This window comes from Branchiostoma belcheri, unplaced genomic scaffold (assembly GCF_001625305.1).
Source record: "Branchiostoma belcheri isolate BF01 breed outbred unplaced genomic scaffold, Haploidv18h27 scaffold38, whole genome shotgun sequence".
Taxonomy (NCBI): domain Eukaryota; kingdom Metazoa; phylum Chordata; class Leptocardii; order Amphioxiformes; family Branchiostomatidae; genus Branchiostoma; species Branchiostoma belcheri.
In genome coordinates this window covers 1,236,164-1,253,817 of record NW_017803998.1, presented here as the reverse complement: position 1 = coordinate 1,253,817, position 17,654 = coordinate 1,236,164, and the positions used below count along the sequence as shown (strand labels likewise).

At 37.6% G+C, this 17,654-nt stretch overlaps 2 protein-coding genes across 3 annotated transcripts; one reads left to right on the top strand and one right to left on the bottom strand.

The window, feature by feature from the left end:
* Positions 1 to 695: 695 nt before the first annotated feature.
* Positions 696 to 11,811, bottom strand: LOC109476523 (rho GTPase-activating protein 8-like). Its single transcript, XM_019777504.1, has 12 exons — positions 11,427 to 11,811; positions 7,637 to 7,798; positions 6,976 to 7,063; positions 6,282 to 6,413; positions 5,792 to 5,878; positions 5,595 to 5,693; positions 5,095 to 5,217; positions 4,637 to 4,710; positions 3,682 to 3,759; positions 3,006 to 3,134; positions 2,510 to 2,619; positions 696 to 1,489 (listed from the first exon to the last, which is right to left on the bottom strand). The coding sequence occupies exons 1-12, from the start codon at positions 11,692 to 11,694 to the stop codon at positions 1,301 to 1,303; spliced, it is 1,539 nt and encodes a 512-aa protein (XP_019633063.1). The 5' UTR covers positions 11,695 to 11,811; the 3' UTR covers positions 696 to 1,300.
* A 228-nt stretch (positions 11,812 to 12,039) lies between these two features.
* On the top strand, positions 12,040 to 15,279 carry LOC109476536 (HCLS1-binding protein 3-like). Of its 2 annotated transcripts, none has more exons than XM_019777520.1 (5): positions 12,040 to 12,275; positions 12,814 to 12,942; positions 13,608 to 13,774; positions 14,234 to 14,635; positions 14,905 to 15,279. In XM_019777520.1, exons 2-5 carry the CDS (start codon positions 12,912 to 12,914, stop codon positions 15,190 to 15,192), a joined length of 888 nt encoding a protein of 295 aa, XP_019633079.1. In that variant the 5' UTR covers positions 12,040 to 12,275; positions 12,814 to 12,911; the 3' UTR covers positions 15,193 to 15,279. The 2 variants fall into 2 exon arrangements, with proteins under 2 accessions (XP_019633079.1, XP_019633078.1); XM_019777519.1 differs by having other exon boundaries at positions 12,040 to 12,256; positions 14,905 to 15,270.
* The last annotated feature ends 2,375 nt before the right edge of the window (positions 15,280 to 17,654 follow it).

The following is a 17,654-nucleotide window of genomic DNA, read 5'->3' as shown; positions in this document are numbered from 1 at the left end:
TTCCACCGTGTTTCCCAAAAATTTATGCACCGTACCGTACCCATTCCTACACCAAGCACTTGCCATCACACTGTATAACCCACAATTTTTAGCATCGCTATACCAACAACTTGTTTACACTGTATACCCAACTATTTTTAGCATTCATGTACCACACATTTTTCTTACTGCATATCCTATAACTTCTTTATACCTTTAAACTGTATACCCAAAATTTTCTCTCTTTAATATCATGTTAACGTTTTTTAACAGCAATATGCAAAATCTGTTTCTTATTTTTTGCCACAGGATATCATAATTTATTTTCAAATAAGAATTTTCAGAAACGCTTTTGAATACCAATTTATTACTGTATCAGTGACACATTAGTGCATATAGTCACCATTTAAGAAACAAACGTTAGTGTTAGTTTTAACTTCATTCAACATGTTATACACTAAGCAGAGTAGTTCATACTACATTTTTTGTTACTTACTTTCAAACACTACAAGAATGTTTAACTGACCATTAATGTATTCCACTATATTGTTGAGCTTTTTTTTAAAGTTTGTAACATGGACTATTTATTCAGTAAATTTGCATGTTAGTTGGTAACAATTCACGTTAAGACTCTGTTTATTTTTTTATTTGAATTAGTGAATATATATATACACTTGTAAGACAGAAAATAAATGTGTATTACTAATACTATAATTGCAATGATTTCACCCAACTTTTAAATTTTATCTTACTTTCTTTCTCTACTTTTTAGAAATAAACATACATATCTGTTCGAAACATTTCCTTATATGCATAAAAAAACAAATGTAAACATTTTTATATGCAACATACAATATACACATAGGTTCTTAACATACATTTGTGTTTGACAACACTGTGTCTCAAATACTCCCTGCAAACCAACTAATATTCTATGGACTGCAGAAAAAATTGTGCACATTTCAATGCAAACCCTAAGGGGAAGCGTACAAACTGTATGAGGACTTATCACCAGATATTTTGGATCTCATCTTCTTTTTCTTCGGGGACAAATTATGCTTGTTATCATGCAAATTATTCCAGTTTTATGCAGTTTCCAAAACAGTCCATGTAACCTGGGTACCATCCAGATTTTTGCTCTGCACCGATCGAAAAAATTTCGGATGGTATCCAGGCTACAATACAACGAAATAACAAAGATTGAAAGCAGCATATCGTACACGTTTTTGGCTGAGGCCAAACAAATCCTTCTACATGTCTGAATGAACAAACAAGTAAACAAACAAAACAAAATAATAACAAGACTACCCAATGTTACATCCTAGGGCGATGTGGACCAATCCCTGATGAACAGTTCCTGATGGTGTTCCAACAATCTCAGAGTGAACACGTTGATTGGTCCGAGCGACGTCAGCGAAGCCGCCTGATTGGTCGACCAGAGGAGGTTGGGCCCGAACACGATACTCAGGTTCTGGGCGGTCATCTTGTTTTCTTCGCTGTACAGAATGACCTTGGGAGGAAAAAATGAAATGAAGCAAGGTGAATCTTAAATCGAGTGTGTGAAAAATTTTTCTGTTATCATAAATTCAAAGTAGTTTTACCGCCATATACGTTTGCTTGTGCTTTCATAGTTGTATCCAAATGCTAGACATGTGGGTGACACTAACAGGAAGTTACATGTAGGTCAATGGTTCAAGAGAAGGCTATCTAATACCCTGCCTTCAAGTCCTGCTATATTCATGTCTGTTGCCTAATAAGGGAGCTAGTGGGCTAAAATGTATAGACAGAAAAAAACTTCAAAATCTCAAACAGACAGACCAAAAACAATACCTCCCTGTGAGCCGTGCATACTTTTTCTCCGTACGTTTTTTGGGAGGCCACGTCTGCTACGTTTTTCTGAAAACGTGGGGAAGGAGTGGTGTCGATACGGCACGCCACGTCTGGCCGTGAACCGCGCAAGTGGTAAGTGAGTCGTACGTGCTTACAACGTACGATCTGCAACTTTACCGTAAGGAGGCCGTACTCACACATGTGTTTTATGTACAGTACGTACGGGGCACGCGCGTCGCCCATACTCGCATGTACGGGTGGTGAATCCGCAGACCGCACGTAGAAAAAGTTTTACATGCACTTAAAGTTCTACGGCGTGTCTGCGTGCTCCCAAATCCATACGCTCCGTACGGAGGTGGTACTCACCACTTACGGATGCCCTACGTTTGCCCACGCTTTTGCACGTAGACAGCACGCAGATGCACGTATGGCAGGTTGTGACCAAGGCTATAGTAGGCTCTTCCATTGACCCTATGCCATGGAATATCTCTAAACTGTCACACTGTTGATAAAGTACTAATTCCGGCACCACTGAAATTTTACTTCCTGTTATTGAGGAAACCCTAACTATACTTTCTGTCACTTTGCTGTAAACATGACTACCATATTATGAAAAATACTGAATGTAGAAACACAACCTGACACAATGAAAACATACCTCCCTTCTTACGGAGGTAACAATGAGATGATGACTACACACCTCTTCAAGGAAGTCCACCAGGTACTTGAGGACAACGTAGTTGAGCTCCGGCAGCTTTCCACTGATCAGTTCCTTAGTAGCCATCAGTCTGTCATTGCCATCCAACTCTCCTGTAAACACAAACATCACAACAACATAACATAAACAAAAACATCAACACACAAGAGTACACAAAAACAAGAAATCAGACATTCAAGGCTTCTGGTAAGTGTTTTGGGCCTTTGAAAGTGTATTAGAAGAGTGTAGGGGATGGTATGATGTAATCTGATACTGTGATAGTGAAATACTATTACACCTCTTCCTGAATTCCTCCATATACCAACAAGACAGCATGGGTCACCTTCAGGCTTGACCCTCTCAATTGAATATCAAAACCACCCCCTTCTCTCCATTCAACTGTCACTACTTAATTGAACAAGAAACACACAAACTCACAAGTCAGCCACCCAAAGCAATACTTCCACACCCGGAAGATATGACATGAACTGTGACTGACCATGTATTCTCATGACCTCGTCGTACAGTTGGAAGGTGATCAGAGGTTCCGGCATCTCGCGGAGGAACGTTTTCAAGATGGCGGCAGCGAGGTGTGGGTCTCCCAGCTCCGTCCAGTTCACTGTCCTGCCTAGAGATTGTATGGTAAACAAGATGTTACAATATGTAGAATATATTATCATGTATAGGTCAGGGTAGAGATTCAGTAGTGTGGAAGGGCTGGGTGGCTAGGCTAGCGGACACAAGATTGATAAGTTACGGGTTCGATTCCTTGCATTCCTGTTTAGACATTGTGTCATTAGGAATTAGGCTCTTTACCAAGTTTCCACACTCCACCCAGGAAAAAAATGGGTGCCTGACTGTAGTTCAGGCCCAGGTAAAAGGCAGTGGAAGGAGAGGAAGCCCTCCAATACCCTGCCCTAGGAAACATGTATTAACAGCCCACCTAACTATGGCTTCAAAATGGCTATGGGAACTTTACTTTTAACTCAGGTTTACAGGGTAGAGGTTGCATAGTCGGGTGATGAACTGTCAAAAAGCTAACTGAATATGATATGGGATACATTGGAAAATGTACTTTCTTTCCTTCTTAAACAATATACGTTTTACAAGTACGTGTATCAATAACACTAATACACACACACACACACACACACACACACACACACTGTACCTACCTTCATTATACATTTTCTGCACTTCCTTCACCATCTTCGCATTAGCAGATCTTCTGAAGATTCCCTCAACCTCCACACCTGGGGGAAATTTGTCAACAAAATACAATAACACAAAATGTTGTCCAAAATAGAAATAAATAGTTTACATAAGTCTGGGCAGTATCAGTATGTGGAAACAATTATGTCTTTCAAAAACTGTAAATGAAATTACATGTTAGTCAAATAGAAGTCCTAAAATGTCCCAAGTTAGTAATGTACAGGTAAGCTTCAAAATGATAACATGCGAGCTTAGAATAATCAAGTAAACCCCTACAGTGTAAAACAACAGAACCTGTCCTTGGTGCTGAAAAGACTGTCTATCAGGTAAGATATCAGAAACACTGCATAACTCCAGCTGTACCTGCACTAACCTGCATATGCATGTGGGATTTCCAGTCTTCTTAAGCCCTCACAGTCTAGTCCCACACAGCTTGTTCTTACTGTACAAAACTGGTGGGTTTTTGCCTTGAGGCAGTTTTCTTATAATGTGGGGTCGTGTGGCGTAGTTGGTATCGCATTCGGCTCACACGCAAGAGGTCGCGGGTTTGAATCCTGCCCACGTCACCGAACTTGTGCCCTTGGGAAAGGCACTTTACACGACATTCCTCACTTCACTCAGGTGCAAATGAGTATCTAGCTTTGGTAAGGGACGTCCCTCGGATAGGACGTTAAATGGAAGTCCCGTGTTTGGGGAGAGCCACACCCCACGCATTTTAAAGAACCCACCACACTTATCAAAAAGAGTAGGGGGCCTTCCCAGTGTGAGTGGTTCAAACCTTGCAGTCCGGTCTTACGCAGCTTGTACATGTACGTACATGTACAAAACTGGACCAGGTGTGTTACGCCTAATGGCAGTTTACCGGTTATGCGAAACAAACGAAACAAACAAAAAGAAAAAAAAACAGACAATACAGACCATGTTGTCTGAGGTATGTTGTAGTCTCTCGCATGACTTTAGGTAGAGGCTCTCCTTGGTTGTGGATCTTCAGACTACAGATAAAACAACAAACATCAGATTCCAAACCTCCAAGAAGTGTATATCATGCATAATGTTCACAACAACTGCTGATAATTTCAGAAATCGCATTAACAATTTCAGTAAAGCTAAATTAAAAGATGGGTGATGTACTGAAAATCAAAGAAATTCATGAAACCCATCGTGAGTTATAGCTTTGAACACACAACATGACCGAAAACAATTCCCGTGGAAGGATATCTTCTTCCCCAAAGGTAACAAGAAATCGTAAATTTCAAAGAAGAAGCTGTGGTGTATTTTTTTCATAATTTTGGTACAAATAGGAGAACACACGCTATGAACCAATTGATCAAATTGGCATGAACAAACTATAACATAATTCTACAACTTTTTCTTACAATTCCAGGGTGACTCCAAACTGTTGCGTTGGGCGAGGTTGTTCATCTGTAGCGTCCGGTGACTGGCGGTAAAACGTACTGGTCGATTTCGGCTTGTTCCTCTCCAGTAGTCTCTTGTCATGTCTGTAAAACAAGGACGACAAGAAATCAGACATTTCAGACTTCTGGAAAGTGGTATTTTGAATTTTCATGGTCCATTTTGTGTATCTGACCTTTGACCTCCAGTCATTCTGCCTGCCAATCATCCCCCATGCACCCACATGCTGTCAACCTACTCTGTCTGGACAAAGACACACACATCAACCTACGTACGAGCTATCCAAAACAATACCTGGAAGTTATTTTGAAAGATAAATAATTGGCAAATCAACTAAGCTGGTTTGTTACGCTGAGGGGTGGTTATACCGCCTATACAGATACAGATAAACTCCACTCTTGTGTGGATAAACTATTGGGCAATGGTACAAAACAGCATCAAAATATTTCTGTTTATCACTTACTCTAGCACAGGCTGTGGGACCTCCAGTTGGTCGAAGTACAGATGTTCCTTCAGTTCACTCAGTAGGTTCACATACATGATCTTCCGCCCAAACTTCACACTGAAACACAAAAATACATTTATAGTGCCCTTAAACTATTTTTGACATACCAATTAAAATTCTCCTATTCATAATTACATTCATAATTTTTCACCCACCTGATTATAGGTTTAAAGATTTTCCAGAGAATCTTGATAAAGTTGGTTGGATGGACGATATACAGGGCCTTCAAGTTCTTCTTGTATCTGTAAAATACAAGAAAGCGGCAAGGTGGTCTCATGGTTAGAGTTTTTGACTTAGAATCTAAAGTTTCTGGGTTCAAATACATGTACCTTACAGATGGTTTGCATGATTATAAAAAATTCTGATTTGTTTGAGTCATCAAAGTAATAAAAACATATTTGTGAAGTATTAAAAGTTGCTGTGAATTTCTTATGTAATTCATTTCTCACTGATTCTAAGCATATTTCACTGTCCCTTCCCCCCAGCCTACATTTTTGACCTTCCTGCCAATCTGTAGTTACACCCCCTCACTTCCTATGACTCTACTGTAGTCAAATAAATACAAACACACAAGCAAACAAGCAGACAAACACACATAAAACAAAACCTCCGTACACAGAGGTAAAAACTAGGAAGGAGACCTACTTCCTGTCAAACTCCCTGTAAGCCTGCACGAGCCACTTGAAGTTGGGCTTGTTCTGACTGTTAAGTCCGTAGTGGAAGTACACCAGGACATAGTCATTCTCCACATACTGGTCCAGGGTCTGGCGAAGGTACCTAAAACAAGGGTAAGATTATAGGCGTGAATCGTTTCATCAGGTTGGGAAGTCACTGGATAAAGAGACTCTTTTAAAATTTACACAACAAGTTTTATTCAGCCAATGTGTCAGAGACCGTCTGTCACCTTCCTCGGGGTAATTCTGACTGGTTCACATTGCACTGCAGCACAGGTGTTGCTGTATTCCCAAACACATATCTACATGTTTACAGGGAACAGTAGCTTGGATGGGACATAAAACAGAGGCCTCGTGTTTGAGGAGAACCAACCACATCTCGAGCATGTTAAAGCATTGAGCATACAATGCACAGCACTTCTAAAAAGAGATACATGTATGGGATCCATCTCAAGATGAGTCAAGTTGAGTGAGCATTTGTATGAATGAATGAATGAATGGGTCATTTGATCATTTTGATCGAGGCTATTTGAGCATGTGGTAGCCATAGGCTCAATTGCATACATTTTACATGTTTAAAACTGTTGGCATTAGGCTTTTTACCGATTAGCAATTATATATCTAGATCTTGTATAGGTGTAAAGTTGACTTGTACCAGTGCGTACCCCAGAAGTCTTTGATGGTCCAGTTCCTTACTAGGAGGTAATCTACAGCAGCTGAATATGATCACCTTCCTACCATAACTGTCATCACCTGAAATATAATTGAAATACATGTTATTAGATATCCAATGTGGTAATGAGATATACAAAAATTATATTTTATATACATATTTTATATTTTATATACATGTATTAATTAAAAGCAACAAAGCAAGTGAATAGCTTTTAAAAATCTATGCAGTTGCTTGACTTACAGTTTCCTTGTGTTATGTTTTTACTTCTTAAAATACAGATTTTTTTACTGTAAAACAGTAACATTGAATGGTATTGTTCTATACCTAATATATAAAGACTTAGATTATTTCCTCATACATATGGCATAATTTGACAAGACCTATAATGTATATGTTTTTGGAAGCTGCTTTCATAACTACGTGTTTTATATATCCATGCTTCTGTGGAAATATTTCTTCCCTAATAACCTACTTCATGGCTACTCATATCATATATTAATTTTATCTTTTTTTTTAAATATTCTATAATTATAAACTTTAACTGTTCTACAAAACATGTATATCATTAGTATTCACTGAGCAACATTAATGTCAATATGTCATGATGTTAAAATGGACCCCCATGGTGAAATGTTAGAGTCCAAACTGACCGGCCAGCTCTACTATGGAGTGTTTGGCCACATCACTGAAGTCTTCTACAGGGATGGGTCGCGCCACTGGAGCGGGGGGTGCAGGGGGGAGGGGCAGGTCGGTAGGACGGGGGATGGTCCCGATCGCCCCTCCCTCTGCCTCCTTAGCAGCTTCTTCAAGATCTGAAGAAGAAGAAAACACAGAGAAACATGGAAATGATGACATTCCACACATTTTCTTGCCAAGGCCACACCAACCTATTTCATTGGTTCTCAGATTTGCCTGCTCCATTTCAAAAATTTTTTCTGACCTGCAAAAAAAAAAACAAAGTATTCTGTTTCTGAATCTATTCCCAAATGCTCACTATTTTGGCCCCAACAGTTGAAGAAAGTCTTAAGTTTGTCTTCTTAGTCGTTACAGTTTTTTTATCTATCAATGCAGTGGTTTGATTAAAAGTTTAAAATTCACTGTTTGAATTATAAACTAGCCTAGTACAGTGTCACCAATCTATAAGGCAAATCTACATCTACATATAAGATTGTATAATGCTAAATGTCCTACAGTTTGATATAGCACTCAGGTATTAAGAAATTTTCCCAGGCATTATTTATCAAAATTAATAAATCTGGTTAATGAATAAACAGCTCTGCAAGAGAATGATATGAGAATCATAAATAGAAAATGTCAGAACATTGATTTTGAATGTTTACTATTGATGTTGAATATCAATAGTAAACATTATTATCAATGATTGGAATATTGCTACAGATGTGATATATGATAAGCAAAATCATAACATGTTACAACACAAAAAAACAACTTATAGGTTGTCAAATATAAAAATGCAACACAGGATAAATGTTATATTATTAGTCAAAAAGTGCAACAACCAAAATAATAACAACAAAACATCGCAGTCAAACAATTCAAACTGATTTATCCCATCAAACACTGCAAACAACTGATAGCAAAAAGTGCAGTTGCTGATTAAAAATGCATTGTTGTCTTGCAAATGTCAGCAAAACAGTGATACTTATTTCCACACATGGAAATTTGGTTCTAAATATATTTTTCCTGCCTTTTCTTCTCCTGCCTATCTTGAGTCTCCTCTGTTTGCCTGAAATAAAACCAACACAAAGTTCCAAACGAAAAATTTAGTCTAGAATTTTCAAAATCTGAAGATTTTAGAAATCTGACAATTTGAAATCTATATAATCTACGAAATCTATGAAATCTCAATTACTATATAAAAAAACACCTGTACTAGTACTAAATGTTGCCTTCACAACATAGTGATATTCAATTTCAAATTCAAATTTCAAATCAGACAAACATAAATGCTATGTACTATATCATACAGGTATCTACTAAATGTATCAGTATACATGTATGTATATGCATGATAACTTGTGTCAATATTGACTTGAAAAATTATAAAGCATTTATTACAAACTAAATTTACCTAACATTACACAGTGACTTAAAATTGAAACTGATTTTTTTCGACATTTCTCTACAAAAGACAGTGTATACCAGAAACTGCAATGGTTTGATTAAACAAAGGTTTCACCTTTTCCCAAGAGTGCGCTATAAATAGTATCCCAAATCATCAGTATCTACTGCTGATCAATTCTACCGGCTGGTAAAATCAATAGCAACATTTTTCACACGTCGCCGTCTAAAATGTCGGGAGGGCAAAAAGACTGGATGTATAGATTTTTGTGTAACAGCTTTTGACCACGAATACAGATTTGATGCTTTGATAATAATTATTCTGGAATCAGCAAAAAAAAATCAACAGCATTAATATTTAATAATTCAATAGTATTCAATATATTTTACATCTTTTTCATTATTTAAAAAATTTTTATTTTAGTGAAATCTTGACTGTTTCTTTATCTTTTCTGGGCTGGTATCAGATACTTAGTGGTTGGCACATACACCAGTTTATTAGTCATTTTGTAAATCATGCATATACTCTGGGCAATTTTTACCTATCTTCCACTTCCAGTGACACTCATGCATAGGTTTCTTTTCATTATTAATTAGAATAGTTATGCTATGCCTCACGGAAAATGCATACATCTAGGTAGAATAACTGGAATGAAATTACAGACAAGACACAAACATGACACATGAGTACTTAGACCGTCCGTAGCATATAAATTATTTCTGCCCAACTAACAAGCCTGGCTGCCAATTTGGGACAGGCACCAAATTAAATTACGTGTGCGGACTACTATATACTGGACACACTGTAACTCAATCAATACTCGCCCAGCTGGGAGCACTTGTTTTATTTATCCTCTAATGATCTGAAAAGATCTAGCTTATTAGACATCAGGGAAATTAGAACTAGCAGCCAACATGCTTCAAATTTGATGTATTTCGCTGAATACAAAGATTTTACTCCAATTTCTAACAGAAAAATTTTTAACTACAAAATCTTTAACTAAAAATTTTTTGTTAAAATTTTACACGCGGATATAAAGAATTCATTTCTAAATAATGATTAAGGACAAATTTTTAATTAAAACTAATAAAATGTTGTTTATAAATTTTTAACTACTAGTAAACAATTTAAGTTTAAATTTTACGTTACAATCAAAATATAACAAATTCCTCTCTGAATTTCAGTAAGTGAGTAGATTTTGTATCAGAGCTGACCAAGACCTCTGTCTATTTGATTATTTAAGAGCATTTGGAGTGTCTTCGGTCTAGAAAGGTTTTCAGCCCTTAAAACATTATTCAAGACACTATATCATTATCAGGGCTTGATCTCAAAATACAAACTACAGTAAAAACCACTGTGCTTCAAATACATCATCACAAAATATCTGCCCAAAAAACATATAAGAAATTATTTGAACTATTGAACAAAATTACAGAATTGCAAACGTTTAATCGTTATGCTTACTTTTTGGTTATAATTTATAATTCTATAAGTCACAAGAAATTTTTCTACTTGTACACAGCTGAAGCTCTTAAATCAAATTTCTTAAAGTTAAACTAATTGACAAGATGTTCCTAGTGTCAATGAGAATTTGTTTTAAAAAGAAACCGATGAGTAACTGATTCTGTCAATAAGATTAAGAATCTTGCACTACTGACAGGAATTGTCACTAAGTTAGGAACCAGTCAAAAGCCAAGGAATGCAACCAATCAGATCTTATACATGTAACAGTTATCATCCTTTGAAAGTTTGATAATCTTATGGATAACACTTCACATTAAAAACATCACATTACCCTAACATACAATCCTAAGGATGTTCCTGTAAATGATGCAAAACTAAGACTTAATCAACGTTTCAAAGCTGGAATAATTGGTATGTTTTGTATATTGATTGAAGTAAATTCCTGCACATGTATTCAAGATTTTTTCCTGTGACTAAATGTTTTTTTTAACATTCATGATGTTCCCACCAAAAAATATAGCCACAGGAATACAAGTATACTAGCTATATGTAAGCGGACAGAAACAGTTACAAAATTGAAGGGGTTTATCTGATTTGCCAATTGGAAAGAGTGTAACATCTAACGTTATGCAAATATTTTTTCCTGGAAATTTAACTTAAAGGTTAACACTTGCACTTCCTGTTTTCATTTTGCTCTCGAAGCAACTGTCAGTGTCATCATATAATTTTACACGCAGCATTTTACATATTCTTTATCATATCTTTGTGTTTTCTTTAGCAGAAAATTTACATATTTGAAAATCCATACTTTTTCTTCAATGGTGTCCGCACTGAAATCTGACAAAAACCGCACCCATTTGTAAAATTCCAAACTAGAAAATAAAATGTCGTACCTCGCTCGGCCGCTTTCTGCATCTCTTCGTCGTCTGGTTCGAAGTCCTGGTACGATCCTGTCGGGCCTGGCATCGCGCTTGGAGCCGTCTCAAACCCGAAGTCGTCCAGAAGATTTGTCGGGGGCGTCTCGGGCTTTCTGCTAGAATCTGTCCCCAAGAAAGCCTGACTCGAACCGACTCTTGCACTTCCGCCGACGCCTTGCCCGGCTCCGGGCGGGTTAGGACCGCTCTCACTGCCGAAGTCGATTAAAATTCCCTCGTCGGACATGACTAGGCGCCTAAGTTGCCGTGAAATGTTGCCGTAAGGTCAGAATTTCCGCAGAAATTGCAGAGTTTTTCTCGATAACACGTTCGACTTGCTTCCTAAACCGCCATGTTTTTGGACCTGACGTCATTTGGCAGACGGGGCGTGCCACTTTTTTCCCAAAATCTGTATCTCATATATTTTCATCCCCAAATAAAAATAATATTATATTCATGTACATAACAATAATCATTCTCAATGTCTTACATTTAAATCGTTTTACAACATAGAATTTACCGAATAATTGCAATATCAAACCAGTGAATAGGCACCCCTACAACGGTAATGGCATGATCTCAAAACCCGGAAGTCACAAGACATTTGAGTTCAAGGGTCGCCTAGCATCCTTCTAAACTTTCTCCCTGCGTCTTTCCTTGCGAAACGACGTCTTACTTCTTCTTAATGTAGCGTATGTAGGAAACACAGAGTACCACCATGCCGATAGCAGCCACTGTCACTACGCGAGAGCTGAGAAACACGGAAACGGGGCTGGATCTGAGCGTTCCCCAAACCGAAGAAATTGCTGGTAACAGTCTACCAAACAGGTGTTAGAAAAAGGGGGCGTATCCTTGGCGTTGTCAAATTTTGAATTGAATTTTTTCGTGTTATTGAATTGTGTCTATATGCTTCCCGAAGCGTATTTTCTCAGGCTGGCCTGGTAACCATTCAATCGTAAGCATCCCGTGAACTCCTCGGCGCTGGGAGCGCTGTCCGCCCGCCCAGATCGCTTAGTACACACGGGGGATTTTTACGGGGTGGAATTCAGTTATTCTGCTTACAGAAAAAAAGTCGGTTGTCCCGCTTGGAATGGTTACCAGGCTAAGTTTCTAGATATTATGCAATTTATTTCTATGATTATGGGTTGGTGGAAAACGTGATCCAGTCCCTATTTGTCAGGGGGGAGAAAATAAGGCAGTCAAAAACGTTTTTTAGTGTAGTTGCGACCCCTGACAGAAAAAGGTAGAATTGCAAACAGTCTGGTATCCCACTGATATGTTCCTATACATACAAACATGAAGCATTCTTATTCTGAAAATGCACATTTTTATGGAAAATACTAAAGTCAAAAACTAAATGTTTCAGGAACTTTGGCTACCACCACACTGTACCAAACGATCGTCATCACCAATCTTGCCGTCTTCAAGAGCCCAAAGCACAAGGCAAATGATGTGGTACAGTTCATGTGCAGCCACAAGTATGCTGAGTTTGAAGGCAAGTTTACTTCTTTTTATTCTTCAAACCTCTTCTGAGTCAGACATAACCATACAGGGAGGTGACAATAGTAGCATGGACTCAGGGTCCTTCAACGTGAAAGTCTTTCTTCCTAAACCTAAGAATGATCACTCACACTCACTCACTATCCGGGTTACCTAAGAATGATAAAAATAACACATGTGAATAAGATAAAAACAATGTCTTAAATGCTAATTAAAAATCTTCTTGCAAAATGGGTAAAACTTTTTCTAACATCAGGAATGAATGAATGAATGATGGATAGATGAATAAAGGACTCACTGAATTGATGGATGGACAGATGAATGGATTCATGAGTAAATGACTTAATGAATGAATAGATTTAATGGATGGATGGATTGATAGATGAATGGATGTATGTATTAATGAATAAATAAATGGATGAATAAATGACTCAATGAATGGATGTACGAATGAATGAACAAATGAATGAATTAATGAATGAACAAATGAATGAATGAATGAATGAATGAATGAATGAATGAATGAATGAATGAATGAATGAATGAATGAATGAATGAATGAATGAATGAATGAATGAATGAATGAATGAATGAATGAATGAATTTTTTTGTTCAAAACTTTCGGAAAGGTCAGAAAATCAAATGTTTTTCTCCCCACAGCTCTGCACAAGAGTCTTGATGAGAAGTTTTCCGGTACAGCATTACCCACCCTGCCCTCCCGCATGGTTCTTAAGTCCTCAGCTGCCGTTACCAAGGAGAGAAGAAACGCGTGTGACACCTTCCTCAGGTTCATCGCAAGGACTCCCAAAATGGCGACCAGTCCTGAGGTCTGACCATCCTCTACATTTAGAATATTTTGTCACTGAGGAATATTTTCTTTAAATCTAAATTTATCTAAAAAATAAGAGAAAGGCCCAAAACCTAGCATGTATCTGTGCAGCATGTACATGTACATGTAAGTCCAGGTGCAACTAAAAGTCTAGCTAAAAGCACCACACAGTGCCTATCATTGGTACTGCAGGCTGTAAGATTAAGAATTTCCCCAATTTTTTTACAAATCTTACAGTAGTAGCTGTAGCTAAATCCAACTATAATTGAAAAATAGTTTTACCATTCTTTCTGACATAATGCTAGTAATGACTTCAATTGCTTCTCAATTCAAAATCAAGCAAAATACTTTCTTTTCCTTGGAAAAAAAGAAGTAATTGAATTTTCTTCCTCTTTTACAATTGGTTCATGGAAATTGCCAAAAAAGTAAAGAAAGGCTTTTCATTTCTATCTAACAGCTTTTGGAGTTTCTTGGTGTCAGCAAGTCCAAGTCCACCTACTACTTAAGAAAAGCCGAGGCCAAGATCACACCTTCTCAACCAGAAAAGAAAGAAGACATCTTTGAGGAAAAGTTCCATCCCTCGGATGAAGATTCGGCCAAACCTGAAGACGATCAGAACTTGCCAAAAAAAGTTGACATCTTCGGAGGCGATGTTGGAGATGATTTGGATGTAGATCTCTTCGGACAGACGTCAACGAGTACAACGGTAGACGACGATTTGTTTGGGGCGGCGCCCGTCAAGACCGGTAACGTCACGAGGTCACAGGGGGTCAAGTTGTTCGAAGAAGAAGACGAGGACCAAGAGTTGTTCATTCCCGAGGGAGCTCGGGTAGAAACTAAACCAGAACCTACTGTACAGGTTCGTTTATTTGCTTGTTTTGTTGTGTTTTGCTGTGTTGAATTTTAGTAAAAAGGTCAACCATGTATGTGTGTATATAAAGTTTTCTTCTTTGAGAAATCTTTACATGTACATATATTTGTTTTCCCTCATGCAAGACATACAGTTGTTCTACTGTGTGTAAAACTGCAGTAACTAAAGCACCAGTCAGTGATGCCCTCTAGTGATGCATGTGAAAACTGCAGTGCAGAACCACCTACTATCAATTTGTATTTAATTTGTCCCAGCAGGTTGAAGATAACACTGATCTCCTCACCATCGAAGACGACCTGGACAAACTTCTCAGCATCTCCAAAGAGAAACCAAAACCATCGCCAAAACCTCGCCCCGTACCTGCGCCAAGACCGGGCAAGAAGCCACCGACCGCGCCCAAACCGAACTTAACGAAAACAGCCCGTTCTGCTGACGATCTACCTGGAAGTGACGTCAGTGCTGTAGAATCTATGGGTGATGATGACATCATGAAGTACATTCAGATGGAGTCCAATCAACAAGAGGATGATCTAAATCTTTTCTAAATCATCTTAGAGACCAAAACAATACCATAACTTGTAAGTCATCAGTCTAAAGCTTCATTATGTAACATTAGGATGATACAAAAAGTCAATTTTCTCCAGTCATTTCTTTACAAAGTAAGTTGAATCAACCCTACTCCATTGCAAATAAGGGCCATTCATGGAGTGGAGGTGCCAAAAAGATGATTACGAGTGTGTTTAAAAGCTGGAAATACAGCTCTCAGCCAGTTTGTTTACATTCTGGTAGTTTGCGGTGGTACCACAAACTCAGTGCACCTAATGTGGGCTGTTTTAACCATGCCATAAATGTCAGAAATGTTAGGTAATTGCACCAATATGTTGAAAAGGGGAAGTAAATAACAATAACATGAAGATTCTTTTAACTTAATTTGGTGCAAAATGTTTAACTTACATATATAATGCCATTCTTGTTTGTAGTTTTTAACAATATGGAAAAGGTACAATGTAAGAGGGTCAGTTTTAGATATTCTTGTTGATAGAAAAAGTTATCAAAGTGCATATCTGTTTTAATAGTTTTACAGAGACACTCTTTAAACTTTCTCAAGTTGTGCAAATTTTATTTTGATAATTCAGAATACATTGCAATTGAAGAATAGATTGTTCCTTACAATAGACAATGCAATTATAGAATGTTATGGAGATTTTCGATTAAATAATGAATACAATATGCTCCTTGTATGAATTTTATTCAGCACCAAGGACAGGCTTATTCACCTGTGTGTGGATGGTGTTCAGCACCAAGGACAGGCATGTTTACCTGTGTGTGGATGGTGTTCAGCACCAAGGACAGGCATGTTTGCCTGTGTGTGGATGGTGTTCAGCACCAAGGACAGGCATGTTTACCTGTGCGTGGATGGAGTTCAGCACCAAGGACAGGCATGTTTACCCGTGCGTGGATGGAGTTCAGCACCAAGGACAGGTATGTTTACCTGTGTGTGGATGGTGTTCAGTACCAAGGACAGGCGTGTTTCTTGAGTGTGGATGGTGTTCAGCACCAAGGACAGGCATGTTTACCCGTGCGTGGATGGAGTTCAGCACCAAGGACAGGCATGTTTACCTGTGTGTGGATGGTGTTCAGCACCAAGGACAGGTATGTTTACTTGTGTGTGGATGGTGTTCAGTACCAAGGACAGGCATGTTTACCTGTGTGTGGATGGTGTTCAGTGCCAAGGACAGGCATCTTTACCTGTGTGTAGATGGTGTTCAGTACCAAGGATAGGTATGTTTGCCTGTGTATGGATGGTGTTCAGCACTATTAATAGGAAGTGGTGATCAAAACATTTTTATAAAATTGTACTATCATTCTGATATAGTAGGGACTTTTAAACAACACACGCTAAATTAACACATTGTCAAGTAATCTCTGTTTATTCTTCAACAATATGCATATGCAAAAGTGCCCACAAAAAAGTCATATAATTAAAATCTAAAACATGAAACAAGTCTACAAAGAATATCATACTAATGATTGCTTCAACTAGCCATGTACATTGCAGCATAATTTTCATTTTAGTTCATATATATTGAAGCCCCTGTGGTATCATATCATATGTTGTTTTGAACTTTCAAGATTTCTAATATTCTTTCCTATTTTAAGTTCTAAAAATGTGTGGTCAACATTAAGTTGAACTGTGAATATGCTTAAGACACATTAAGCTTAAATGAATGTTTATGGGCACATGTATATGCATATACTACATGAATGACAGTGAATTAAACTAGCATAATTATTATGAAATGCCACCTCCCTTTTAAAAATGAGGTCTACTACATTTAACATAAGACCTGTATTTATCAATACATTTCACTATGCCAGACTTTCCACTTTTTTTACATATATTTTATACATCTTAAGTTTGAAGTCTTTGAATTTTATATCATGTTGAAAGAATTGCATTTTTTTGCAGAAAAACGTCTCGAGATATTATAATGCTTAGAGATTCTTTTTAATTCTGAGAAAAATTAAGTTAAAGAAATCACAGCTACTACATTGATCTCTGACCATTCTGCCTGTCAATCTTCCCCACCCACCTACACTGCCCAGACAAACAGGCACACAAACCCAGCGTTTAGCCACCCAAAACAATACTTCCATACCTGGAAATATGTAATTACACAGATACCCTGTCTACTATAATACACATGTGGCTGAGTCAGCTATCATAATTTTGCTAATGATATTTATAATGATAATTATACAGCAATTGCAACAGAAAAAAAATTAAAATTAGGAAGAATTGATAAAAAATGCTTAGCATTAACTTACTACATTCTGTTCCATTCTTAACAATTTTAAATTTCATCGTTGAAGAGGTTCATCAGTCACGTAGAATTAACAGTTAGTAGAAATTCTTCAATCAGTGACTGTATTTAAAGGTAAAAACACGTACCTCCAAATTTTCGGTGTCGACTGTACACCTTTCTCAAGGAGTGACCTAGTCTCG